General features: G+C 43.9%; 1 protein-coding gene across 1 annotated transcript in view; it reads right to left on the minus strand.

The window, feature by feature from the left end:
* Positions 1–7,343: 7,343 nt before the first annotated feature.
* SAXO1 (stabilizer of axonemal microtubules 1) overlaps positions 7,344–12,826 on the minus strand; it is a 100,487-nt gene continuing 95,004 nt past the window's right edge. The window contains exon 4 of the mRNA XM_012665040.1: positions 7,344–8,494. Within this exon, the coding sequence (XP_012520494.1) occupies positions 7,491–8,494 (1,004 nt within the window). The 3' untranslated portion in view covers positions 7,344–7,490. The remainder of the gene's footprint in view (positions 8,495–12,826) is intronic.

Here is a 12,826-nt window from a genome sequence, read left to right on the forward strand (position 1 = left end):
AGAAAACACCTTGGGAAAGGGTAATACATATTACCTATAGGTTAACCTAATATTAAAATTCTGCAAATCCCCATTCCCTTATTATTCTGGATAAATGAGACCAATGGGAATTCATTTATCCAACACTGTTGATGCATTTTTCCAGACTTTAAAAATGTATGTATATAATTTTTTATTCTTTTTACTAAATTGGGGTCATAAGCACAAACCATGGCATATTTTTCCAGGCTTAATAAAATATGTGTATACACACAGTCTTTTTTTAAATTATGCCAAGGTCCTAATTCCTGAACTGTTATACCTTTGAGTTTTGCATTTTAAAGTATTTTTGGCCTCTAGTCTGGCTGCCAAGCTATCAGCTGTCACTCTGCTTTGTTCTAAATGTGTCTACCTCTAGCAGAGGCCACTCCTGTTTTCTAGGGGCTGGTAAAACAAATAAAAGAAACTCATTGGAACTGTGTGTCTAAAAACAAAAGTTGGTGGGGAGGCTCATGTGCTGAGAGCGAGAGCCAGAGTCGGGGGTAGGTACTCAGCGAAGTACCTGAGTGTCTATAGGTGAAATCCATATCAAAGATTTTGGCAACCTAAAGGCTGCTTATTTACAGGTTCTTGCTTTGGTATTGGACAGCTAACATTTCCAAATAACTGACCTTCAAATATGGGAATTGTTACAATACTTAGCCAAGAAAAGAACCACTCCAACCTGATAGTAAACACTGAACTCTACTTAGGAACTTTAAAATGAAAAAGCTTTTTTTGTAAGCCTAGGAGAGTCTATAGTCCAAAAATTCCATTTCTTAGTTTATATGTCATCCATTGGCAGGCACAGAAGTCAAATTTCAGTCATTTTTCAGGCATTTTGTCTGCCTATAACTCTCAAGTAGCTGTTTGCCTATTTAAAGGGTATTTGTGGGCTCTTGTAAGAAAATAGATGGGATTTGGGGCAACAGGGAGGTAACCAATCTCCCTTCTTGTCACGAAAGTACAGCCTTGGCCCTGAGCAGGCAGGCAGGGGCACAGGCGGGCAGACTGGCTGGTCTGGACAGTAAGGCCGACCAAGATCAGTGTTAGATTCAGTCACGGAAGTAGAAACTCCTAAGTCCTTTTGGTTAGTACCAAGCAGGATTTGCAGCCGAACTTAGAGGCTTGACTAGGAAAATGCATCAGGACTTTTCAAGTCTGTATCTAAGGATCCAGAGGCAAGACCCGGGGGCACCTGTGGCCCAGTAGTATGGCTTAAAGAGGAGCTCAGCCTACCATTGCCCTGATGCTTTTTCCAGACTCCAAAGCACATGTTCTGGAAGGTTCACAGGCTCCTTGGGCTCCCGTTGCACCCCCAAAGTGGGGAGGAGCCAAGCACCTGCTCAGCCAGCCATGTGCAATTCCGAGTCAGCTCTGCCAAAGAAAACACCCCTGCCCGCCCTTCCCCAGCATTCACGCTTTTAAGGGGCCTCTGTCTTCCCCCTTCGAGGCCTGCTGACCAGATGTGGGCCTGGGCGACGCCCGGCAGGCCTGAGCAGCCAGGGGGCCATTAATCTGCAATTAGGACTGAGCACGCCCATGCCTGCTCCGCCTACTGCCTCTGGACAACTGTGCAGCTGAAAAGCACTGTTAGAGGAAATGCAGCCTTCAGGAGAAGTCACCTTGGAAAGCTTTTCTAGACAGATCCCCTTGCCCTGGGGCACGCAGCTCCACTCCTGCTTTAAAAGCAGAAGTGGGGATGGGGGTACTTACTCACGTCTATGCCATTTCATTTTAACTTTAGGGCAGTGAAACTATAATGAAAAGGTATTTAGAGGTCGCCACATGAAAGCAAAACTTAAGACAGCAGGGGGTGCTTGTTCCCCCCCACACCACCACCCACAGCACAGGCCCCATCCAGGACTGCCGCCCCCTGATGTCACACCTGGGCTGTGAGAGGGATGGGACGGGTGGCGCAGAGGATGGCGGTGTCAGATGTTGTCTGCACACAGGCCGGGGGTTCACAACTGGGAGACCCACACACTGAGCTTCCTTCAGCTACGCACATTGGTTGGCCCGGTACTTAATCCACTCCAGGTTTGCCTTTCCGCCCGGTGAGCGGACAAATCCTCCTCCAGGTATGCTTTGCAGCTGAGAAGAGGATGAAACCCCATTAGGGTTTCATGCCTTTCACCTGGCTCTAGGCCAGGTCCAGAGCTGGGCCGTCTGCCTGTGCTCACCTCCTTCCCACCCCTCACACACGGTAAACTATGGGAAAATAATGATGAAATCATAAAATGCCATAATGAAGAAAACGGGCGGAAGGTCCTCAAAGGACAAGGGATTTCAAGAAATGTGAAGAAGACAAGAGGTAGATGGTAGAGTGATAGCTGCCAAGTGTGCATAAGGAAGCCTCAACCCGGAACGATACGCCCCAAGACAGCTGGAGCTGCAGGGAGGTCTGCAGGTGGCAGAACCTGGCAGCGCTCAGGATTTGAAATGGTAGGTACCATGGAGGGCAGGGTGCAAATGGTGCTGTAAACAGGGACATCACGAACAACGGACCCAACTTCCCCATCCCCAACCACCACCTGGCACAGGACCTTAAAGCCAGGCTCATCTTTAAAGATATTGACTCTCCGGAAAATGTAACTGAACTGTAGAATAGAGAGTCCTTTAAACTGATTTGGTGCTATATTCAAACCTTAACGGAGTGGAAGTTGGGGAGCAAGTTCCTGATCCCCCAAAATGAGGGCAAAGTGCCAGGATCTTCACCCATGGAAGTGACCCCACTGTAATGTGAACCAGGGGATAAGCCCGAGGCAGGTAGACACCACCATCCCGAGAGGGAAGCTCATGCCCAGCAGATGCCCCGGACACCATACCCTAAACCAGCAGACCACTTCCGCCCAGCCCAGGGCTTCCACGCCAGCACAGCACACTATCTCCAGCCACTCGGCCCCGCTCAGAGACTCTGCTTTCCTCTGACAGAATAGAGTTGGCCGTCTCTCAGCTGTCACAGCTCTACTCCCATCTTCCATCCCCGTGAACCTACTGGCTTCTGCACTAAAGCAGGTTTGCTGCACGGCCATAAAATGTTTTCACTTTGTATTCTATCTTTGATCTCTAATCATTTTTATTTTTTAACACACCTAAAGCTTCAAGAACCCTGGGCTATAGTAGGTGATTAAGCTCCTACTTCGTTCTCACAAGCGACAGACATGCAATATGAAATATAAGCACGTGCATATTTTGGAGAGAAGACAATGTGTTTGAAGGCTCCCATTGTTGGCATTTGTTGAACACGGTCACATCAGGTGTTAGGGCAGTGTGTGCACACACACGTGCACGTGCTTTAATAGCAGAGCCTTTTTTCAACAAACTACAGAAGCCTGACACACAGCACTGATTAAGAAGCTGCTGCTCTGATTAGAGCATGGAAGGGAACCACCATCCCATCTGCTCAGTTTCTTTCCCCCTTGTGGCCCAGTTACTTTCTCAAACCAGATTTCCAGAGAGCACAGTTAGCAACTCCAACTCAGAACAGCCAACGAGTAACAGCCAACGAATACACAAAACAAGTAAATGTTTCACTTTGTAAAATATGTAAAGTAAAAAACACGAGCAGTTATCCTTACCTGCACGAGTGTAAACACCGTCTGATGAAATCGTAAGTAGATTCAGCCAGTCAGAACTCAGCAGGCATCACCCCGATCTCCACCTACATTTAATGAGAGTTACGTGTGAGCCGGCGCCAAGTGATTTACACGGATCCTCTCATTCAGTCCAAACAACAAAACCACAAGGCCAGGATGGCTATTACATTACCCACATTTTTACATGTTAAAGAACTTGATTGAGGCCTCGTAGCTAACGGGTGGCAAGGGCCAAGAGCAAAGCCAGGCGTGGACTCTAAGACCATGCATGCTCTTAGCCACCATGTTCCGCTGGGCCCCATAATAGTTGCTTATGGCCTTCTACTTTTTTTGTATTTTCTGAACTTTTTACTTGTCCTAACCACTTTCATAATATTAAGGGTATTTTAATTTGGAAGCAAAAAAAGGATAGGTAGTAGGGGGAGAGTTAGTTCCTTGCATCCAAGAGAAGCAGGCAAGGCAGGGATGCCCTAGGGTGGCTTGTCCAGCCTGAGTTGCCATGGGAGTCACCAACAGGCCAGCACTAGGCAGGACTCAGCGGGAATTCTTCACCCCAGCAGGGCTCAGCGCTCATCAACAGCCAGGTCAATCCCAACCTTTTGCTCCCTCCCTTCCCAGCAATTGGAAACATTAGAAAAACTTACTAGTCCTGAAGTTACCAGTCACACAGCTATACTGAGAAGAAGGGTAGGAGAAAGGAGGAGATGTGAACCAAAAATCCTCATCTACCTAAAGTCGACAAATCAGCAGACAGCAGTATATGCATATTATTTAGGAATATGAAAAATATTAGCGGAAACAGGTAAAAATATTTAAAATTGTTCTCTCTGGGGAGGTAATAATGTGGGAGGGCCAGGGGCTAGCACATGAGAGATTGCTGCATTTTTATAAGCATTTTAGCACCATTTGGCTTTTCAAATCAAAGTGCCAATATTGTTTCTATTTGTAAATAATAATAAAACCTACCCTTCTTAGTCTTCTCTTTTAGCTTACTGGACTCCAGGAAACTCAGGTAGAATGTGGTTTTTAATGTGGTTTGTGGAGCCAGGAGATCTGAGACACAGAAGATGGGAGGCACCTGGTGTTGTGGAAGAGCCATAGATCTCGAGTCAGAGGACCTGGATTTCAATGTGGCTTTGCTGCTCCATGCTGTGTGGCCCTGGGAAAGGTGCTTAACCACTCTGGGCCTCTCTACCCCACAAGAGCATCAACATCCCATATCAACGAGAGGGTTAAATGACATAGATCCCAACACAGATTCGTATACTAAGCTCATGGTGAGGATTTAAGCTGTGGGTACCTGTGAGGCCTGGGCCAGGTAGATGAGAGCTGTGGGAAGACTGAGCCCCAGATAAGAAGATACAAGTTCCTTGCCCATGAACGAAGCCCTGAAGCTAAGCCCAAGTCTCTGGACTCGAGTTGAAATCTCCTTTCTCCAGACTCTCCCCAAGTTCCTGAGACTGTGGAGTATATTTTAGGATTCTGTGCACTCAAAAGACAGGCGAGTGTCCCAGGCTTCAGTCTGCATCTTTCTGTGTGAGCCTCGCCCAGACCCATGAGCCCATCTGACCCTGGTACAAAGTCTTTCCTCAATTCTGCCCAATTAGAAAAAAATCTTAACTACTTGGCCTTATGGGATCCTCTTAAAGTCCTTCCTGGCCGGGCCCGGTGGCTCATGCCTGTAATCCTAGCTCTCTGGGAGGTCGAGGCAGGCGGATTGTTTGAGCTCAGGAGTTTGAAACCAGCCTGAGCAAGAGCAAGACCCCATCTCTACTAAAAATAGAAAGAAATTAATCGGACAACCAAAAATATATAGAAAAAGTTAGCCGGGCACGGTGGCGCATGCCTGTAGTCCCAGCTACTCGGGAGGCTGACGCAGAAGGATTGCTTGAGCCCAGGAGTTTGAGGTTGCTGTGAGCTAGGATGACACCACGGCACTCTAGCCTGGACAACACAGTGAGACTCTGTCTCAAAAAAAACAACAACAACAAAAAGTCCTTCCTTAATTCCACCCAATTAAAAAAAAAATCTTCAGGCTGGATACAGTGATTCATGCCCCTAGTAATCCTAGAACTTTGGGAGGCTGAGGTGGGAGGCTCACTTGAGGCCAGAAGTTTGTGACTGGCCTGAACATAGCGAGACCTCATCTCTACAAAAAATTAAAAAATTAGCCAGGCATGGTGGTGCACACCTTACAGTCCCAGCCACTCAGGAGGCTGAGGTTGCAGTGAGCTATGATGCTGCCAATGCACTCTAGCCTGGGCAACAGAGCAAGACTTGATGTCTCAAAAAAAAAAAAACCCAAAACTTCAAATTATTTGGCCTTAGAATCAAACCTGGTAAAACCTTAGGTTCCAAAGAGAAACCTCCTGGCTCACTGCTATATCAAGTTCTGTCACAGGCCTGATGACAGCTGTCATTTTAGGACAGGCAGGCCCGGCCTTCCCAGAAACCAGCCCAGCCTGTGGCAATTTTTTCCAGGCTCTGACTGAGACAGGAAACCGGCAGACCCAACTTGTTAAAAAGTTGCAAGAGCCAAACCAAGGTCTCTGACAAAAATAGGAAATCAGTCTCCAGTAAAGAAACTGGTTAAGACCAGCAAGAGCCAAGATGGTGACATAAATGACCTCTGCTCACCTTTGTCGATTATGCTCTGCTTTTAATGTTAGCATACTAAAAGAAACTCCCACCAGCGCCATGACAGTTTACAATCACCATAACAACCCCAGATGTTACCTTATGTGGTATGAAAAGAGAAGGAACCCCCTAATTCCTGGAAATCTCCACCCTTTTCCCAGATAACCATGAATACTCCATCCCTTATTTAGCATATAATTAAGAGATAGCCATAAGTAGAGTTCACCAGCAATGTACAGCTGCTACTATGCCTTCAGGGTAGCCTGCTTGCTGTCTGTTGTTTAATAAATGTTGCTTTCATTTTCAACTTAAGGCTCGTGCTTGAATTTTTTTCTGCAGGAAGCTAAGAACTCTCTTGCCCTTCCGGCCAGATCCCAATTTTGGGGTCCACTTTCCTGTGTCATGAGCATTTCAAAGAGCCCACTTCTTCTTCTCACAGATGAGGGACCCCTGCCGGCTGCCTGGTTGCCAACAGTCCCTTTCCCCCTCCTCTCTGTGGAATCGGAGCCTGCACTGGTTTGGACATGGCTAGAGGCCTGGCAGGTCCAGTCACCGTAGGACCTCTTCCTTCCCCTCCGTCACCTGTGACTAAAGAGACCCACCCCGTCAGACAGCACCATTCTGGCTGGTATGTCATACAGTGAAGAGGTAGAAGGATGCCCTGTGTTTAGGCATAGAGAACCGAAAACAAGACTTCAGCCCAGGCCCAAGGTATCTCCACGAGTGCTGGGATGCAATGGAAGTTTAGTATAAAATCTCCCCAAAGGTCCCTAGCAATACAGACTGCTCTCTGCATAGACATGTTCGCTACATAGACAGCACATGGGGGTAAACACACAGACCTACAAATTCAATCCCCCCAAAATAAAATTTATTCTTTCCCACTTCATACCTGGCAAGTGTTGATCATTATGTCACTTCATAAAATGATTAAATAAAATACATCTGGATCAGAGAAAACCTCACAGAAACCAGCTTTGATTCCATGAGCACAAAGTAAGGGACCTGGGGGGCAGGGAGACCAGGACAGTAGAGAGAGGATTAAGGGGATTTAATTAGCCAGTGGTAAAATGTCATTTTCCTTCAATCAAGTGATTCTCGTTTTATTCTTGTGTCCTGAAAATGGGGACGAAGAATTTTTTCATTTTGAGGAATTCTTTTTTTCTCCAATGAATAATTCTTAATCGTCTGCTTTTTAAAAGTATAGTGCAATTTCTAAATAACCATTTTTCGAATTCAGACTGACACTGACAATTCCCTCTGATTGGGGTTTCCCAAATCACCCACAGAAAGACGGCTGCTCTGCTGAGAGCCTGCCAGGGAAACCGGCCTGTACATCTTGTGTCCAAAAGGATCCACTTCCTCAAAGGTGTAGCCAGGGGGCTCAGGGTATGAAGCTGGGCACCTGCCCATTTCCTTGGGAGTAAAGCTGATGGCGTAGGTGGTCTGGCCCTCCACAGGGATATTTCCTCGAGGGCCGGACCAGGGGGGCTTACAGCTTTTGGTATTGCTGGGTGGGTGGGGCACATAGTGGGCCCGAGTGGTGGTCAGGCAGTCCAAGGGCTCCGTGGGAAGGTTCAGGTGGGGAACGGGCTTGACTAGCTCCGTGCGCATGCTGGCCCACTGCTTGTAGTCATCCTTGGTGGTGGTGGAGCTCTCGAAGCGGCTGCTCTTCTTAATCGGGAGCACCGGTCGGCAGGACTGAGCCGGGGCACCCTTAGGGTACATGTAATGGGACTGCACTGTTGTCAGAAGATCCATCTTCTGTTCGGGAGGGACATAGGCGATGGGAGTTTTGGAGAACATCTGGGGTGTTGGCCAAGCTTGGTACTTATCTCGAAACTCGGTGGTGTTAGAGAAAGGCATGTCTAGCCCAGGGGGCCTGGCTGGAGGTTTCAAGCTCCTGGCAGGCGCCCCCATCAGGCCCCGGTAGGACTCTTTGTGGGTGGTGAGGCTCTCAAAGGGGATTTCACAGGGCCTGAACTTCTCTGCCTCATGCACAAAGCGCTTCTCCACAGGGTGGGCCACATAGTTCATCTTGTAGTTAGTCAGATCCTCCAAGGGGATGTTACAGAGCTTTGGTACCGGTGGAGGTTTACAGCTCATGGTGTTCACAAGGCCCTTTATGGGGTAGTCATCCTGGTGTGTGGTTCTACTATCAAACCGGGTTGATGCTGGCCGGTACTTGTATTCTGGACGAAGCAGTTCTCGTCTCGGTTGGTTCCAAGGTAAATAATCAGCTGAAATTAATGCAGAAGGGATAATTAATAACAAATCAGGTCACCCAATTTGCATGTACTCCCATGAGGTGTTCTTTGAAACAAGGGAAGAACAGAGAAGATCCCTGCTACCACTAGAACCAAGAGCTTGATGTTTCAACTCTATGGTACTTGCAGGCTACTGTGAAGGAGAGACAGATTTACAGAAATTGTTATCACCCATCCCCAACACACATACACGATGCTGCACACAGGGATTTTAGAAGGTCCATGGTTGTGGGAGGATCCAGGCAATACATTCCTGCAGAGAAGTTCAACCACTGGCTTACCCTGACCCAAGAACCATTTTTTTCTTCTATAGGGAAGGTACCTTCTCTGAATCAGCATGGAGTAAGTGGGAAGATGCTTCTGATGTACTGAGACAGGGGATTCACAACTCACCACTCATGGGCCACCTACTGGACCAACCAGGCCTACCTGGTCATCTGTGGGATGACAGCCATTGTATCCCTATAATCCTCACATCCAATCCACGTAAATCAAATATGCCGCTCCAAGGGAATACAGGCGTTATATTGGCTGGTAAGAGAATAACAGCAGTTGCCACTTGTATAAAACTTATTATATAACAGGCAGTGTTCTAAGTGCTTTGCATACTAACTTGTTTAATCTTCAGACAGTCCTAATGAGGTGGGTACTATCAAAATGCCCATTTTACAGATTCAGAAACAGAGAGACACAGAAAATTAGGGAATTTGCCCCAGATCACTTGGCTAGAAGGGGAAAAGCATGAATCAAATCCACATCCAGAGACCATAATCTGACCCACTATCTGGAACACCAACTTTGTGCCAGTGAATCGTGTTCATGCCTTTCCATACACAATCTTTTTTCATCTTCACAATAACCCTTTGTGATAGGTATGACTGTTTCCATTCTACAGATTTCCAAAAGCGAAGGCTCAGAGAGGCTTAGAAAAATTTGCTGAAAAGTCACATTGCAAGTGAGTTAAGTTGGAATTTAAACTACATAGTTGACTCCAAAGCCATGCTCTTCTGACAGCCCATATCACAGTTAGGGGCACTATATTTCTAGATGGAGTAAAGGTTAAAGAAAAATAATCAGGAAAGATTTGCAGGAGGAGAACTTCAGAATGTTAGAAGAATGAAAAGGATTGCCAGCTGTATCTAGGGATGTCCATCTCAAGAGGAACCTCTGCTGTGGGTCTGCAATGGCCACAATAAAGGAAGTCTTGGACCCAAAGGAAATCTTCACTAGAGATGGCCCTCAAGCATCTTGAGGAGACACTGTCCTCAGTCAGCACAGTAGAAAGCTTCAAAGTGACTCTACTATACAAACCCTTAGGTCAGCTCCAAGACTGAAAGTCCAGGTGAGAAAAATAGGATGGCGAACCATACCGCCATTCAACCGCCTTGGCACTGCTGCCATTCTTTCCATAATACTTGGCTCACATCCAAGACCTACACTGCCCTATTGGGCCCACAAATTACCAGGCCTAAAGTAGCCCATGTGAGCCCTCTGAATCCACAGGGAATTCTCTTGCACTTTACAAAGAGTTACAACAGAAGCAGCTTCCCAGGAGCTTTGGGCATATATAGCTAACACTAGTAGAGTCTGCAGGCACAATTTTCAACAGCTTTACTGAGATATAATTTGTGCAACATAAAATATACCATCTTAAGTACACAATTCAATGACTTTTATAGAGTTGTGTAAACTTCACCAAAATCCAGTTATAGAACATTTGTTACCACTTCTTGGCCTTTTGGCTAAGATCAAGTGTAGAAGATTTGCATTATGCCAAAAATATCAATCATCCCCATTTGTAGTCAATCTTCACTCCCATCCCCAGCCCCAGGCAACCATTAATTTGCTCTTGGTCTTTATAATTGTGCCTTTTCTGGACACTTCATATAAATGGAATCACATAATCATGTTTTTTGTCTGGCTTCTTTCACTTAACATAATGTAATTGAGATTCATCCATGTTGTACTACATATCAGCAGTTCATTTCTTTTTATTGTTGAATAGTATTACATTATACGGATATACCCAAATTTTGTTTATCCATTCACCAATTGATGGATATTTGAGTTGTTTCCACTTTGGGGGTATTATAAAAAATTATGCTATGAATATTTATGGAGAAGTCTGTGTGAATATATGTTTTCATTTTTCTTGAGTAGATACTGAGAAGTGGAATTGCTAGGTTGTACAGTAATCCTACGTTTAGCTTTTTAAGATACTGTCAAATTTTTCCAAAGTGGAAGTGCCATTTTACATTCCCACCAGCAATGTATGAATATTCTCATTTCTCCACGTCCTCACCAATGCTTGCTACTGTCTGGGTTTTCTTTTTTTATTATAAATATTCTAGTGGGTGTTTAGTTGTTATCTCGTAGTTTCATTTACCTTTCCCTAACAACAAATGATGCTGAGTATCTCTGCATGTGCTTATTAGCCCTTTATCCATCTTTATGGTAAAAAGTCTATTCAAATCTTTTACCCTTTTTAAAGCTAGGTTTTTGTCTTCTTACTGAGTTCTAAGAGTTCTTTGCATATTCTGGATACAAGTCTGATACCAGGTATGTGACTTATGTTTTCCAAGGCTGTCATTTACTTTTTCATCTTCTTAATGGTGTCTTTCAAAGCATCCAAAGTTATTGAATTTTGATAAAGTCTAATTTATATTTTGTGAATTATGCTTTTGATGCCGTATCTAGGAAATCTTTGCCTATTCCTAGATATCATAGATTTTCTCCTATTTTAAAAGGTTCATAGTTTTAGCTACTACATTTAAATTTATGATCCTTTAATATTTGAGTATAGTGTGAGGTAAAGGTCTAAGTTCATCTTTTCGCATGTGGATATTCAACTGCCCTGGCATCATTTATCAAAAAGACTGTCTTTCCCACACTAAAGTGCCTAGGCACCTTTGTGAAAAATCGATTGACAGTAGACATAAAGGTTTATTTCTGTACTCTCAATTCAGTTGCATTGGCCATTACATCTGTCTTTATGTCAATACCACACTGTCTTAATTACTGTAGCTTCATAGTAAAGTTTTGAAACCATGAAGTATAAATTCTTCAGCTTTGTTCTTATTTTTCAAAAAAAACTTATAGCTATTCTGGTTTACTTGGATTTTATATATAAAATTTAGAATCATCTTGCCAATTTAAAAAAAAAACAAAAATAAGCCTACTGGGATTTTGATAGGGATTGCACTGAATCTACAGACCAGTTTGGGACAAACTCCATCTTAACAGTATTAAATCTTTCAATTCGTGAACACAAATGTCTCACCAGTTTTTAGATTTTATTTAATTTCTCTCGGCATTGTTTGGTGGTTTTCAGTGTATAAGTCTTACGCTTATTTTTTTAAAAAGTATTCCAAGTATTTTTATTCATTTTGAGGCTATTGGGAAGAGAACTGTTTTCTTGATTTTAGTTTGATTTTCATTGCTAGGATACAGAAATATAATTGATTTTCATATACTGTTCTCCAATACTGAAATCTTGCTGAACTCATTTATTAGCTCTTATATTTTTTGTGAATTCCTTAGTATTATTTGCATGCAGTATTATGTTGTCTGAATAAGAACAGTTTCACATCTTCCTTTCAAACCTAGATACATTTCTTTTTCTTGCATTATTGCACTGGCTAGAACCTCCAATACAACGTTGAATGGAAGTGGTGAGAGCTGACATATTAGCCTTGTTCCCAATCTTAGAGAGAAGGCATCCAGTCTTTCCAAATTAAGTATGATGTTTTATAAGTAGAAGGTTTTTTGTGGATGCCCTTTATCAGGTTGAGGAAGTTTCCTTGTTGTCCTAAGCTTTTTAAGAGCTTTTATGAGTATTCGACCTTATCAAATGCTTTCTATCAATCAAGTAGTTGTCTGTTACTTTATTAATATGGCATGTTACATTGATTGATTTTCTGATGTTACTGATTCTGTAGTTTTCTTTTAATTAAGAGAAAAAAAAAATCTTTTAAATGGTTTAAAAGTATACATTTGCCTAATTACATTTACCAGTACTCTTTATTTGTGTGTGTAGATTTGTGTTACCATTTGGCATCATTTCCTTCCAGCCTAAAGGACTTCCTTTGGTATCACTTACAAGGCAAGCCAGCTAGCTATCAATACAATGCCAGTCTTTGTTTATCTGGGAATGTCTTTATTTTGCCTTCATTCTTGAGGCATAATATTAATATCACTGGATATAAAATTCTTGGTTGATCTTTTCTTCCAGTACTTTGAATATGTCAACCCACTGCCTTTGGTCCTCCATTTGTTTCTGAAGAAAATTCACCTGTTAATGATGTC

Source organism: Propithecus coquereli, unplaced genomic scaffold (assembly GCF_000956105.1).
Source record: "Propithecus coquereli isolate 6110/MARCELLA unplaced genomic scaffold, Pcoq_1.0 Scaffold95, whole genome shotgun sequence".
Taxonomy (NCBI): domain Eukaryota; kingdom Metazoa; phylum Chordata; class Mammalia; order Primates; family Indriidae; genus Propithecus; species Propithecus coquereli.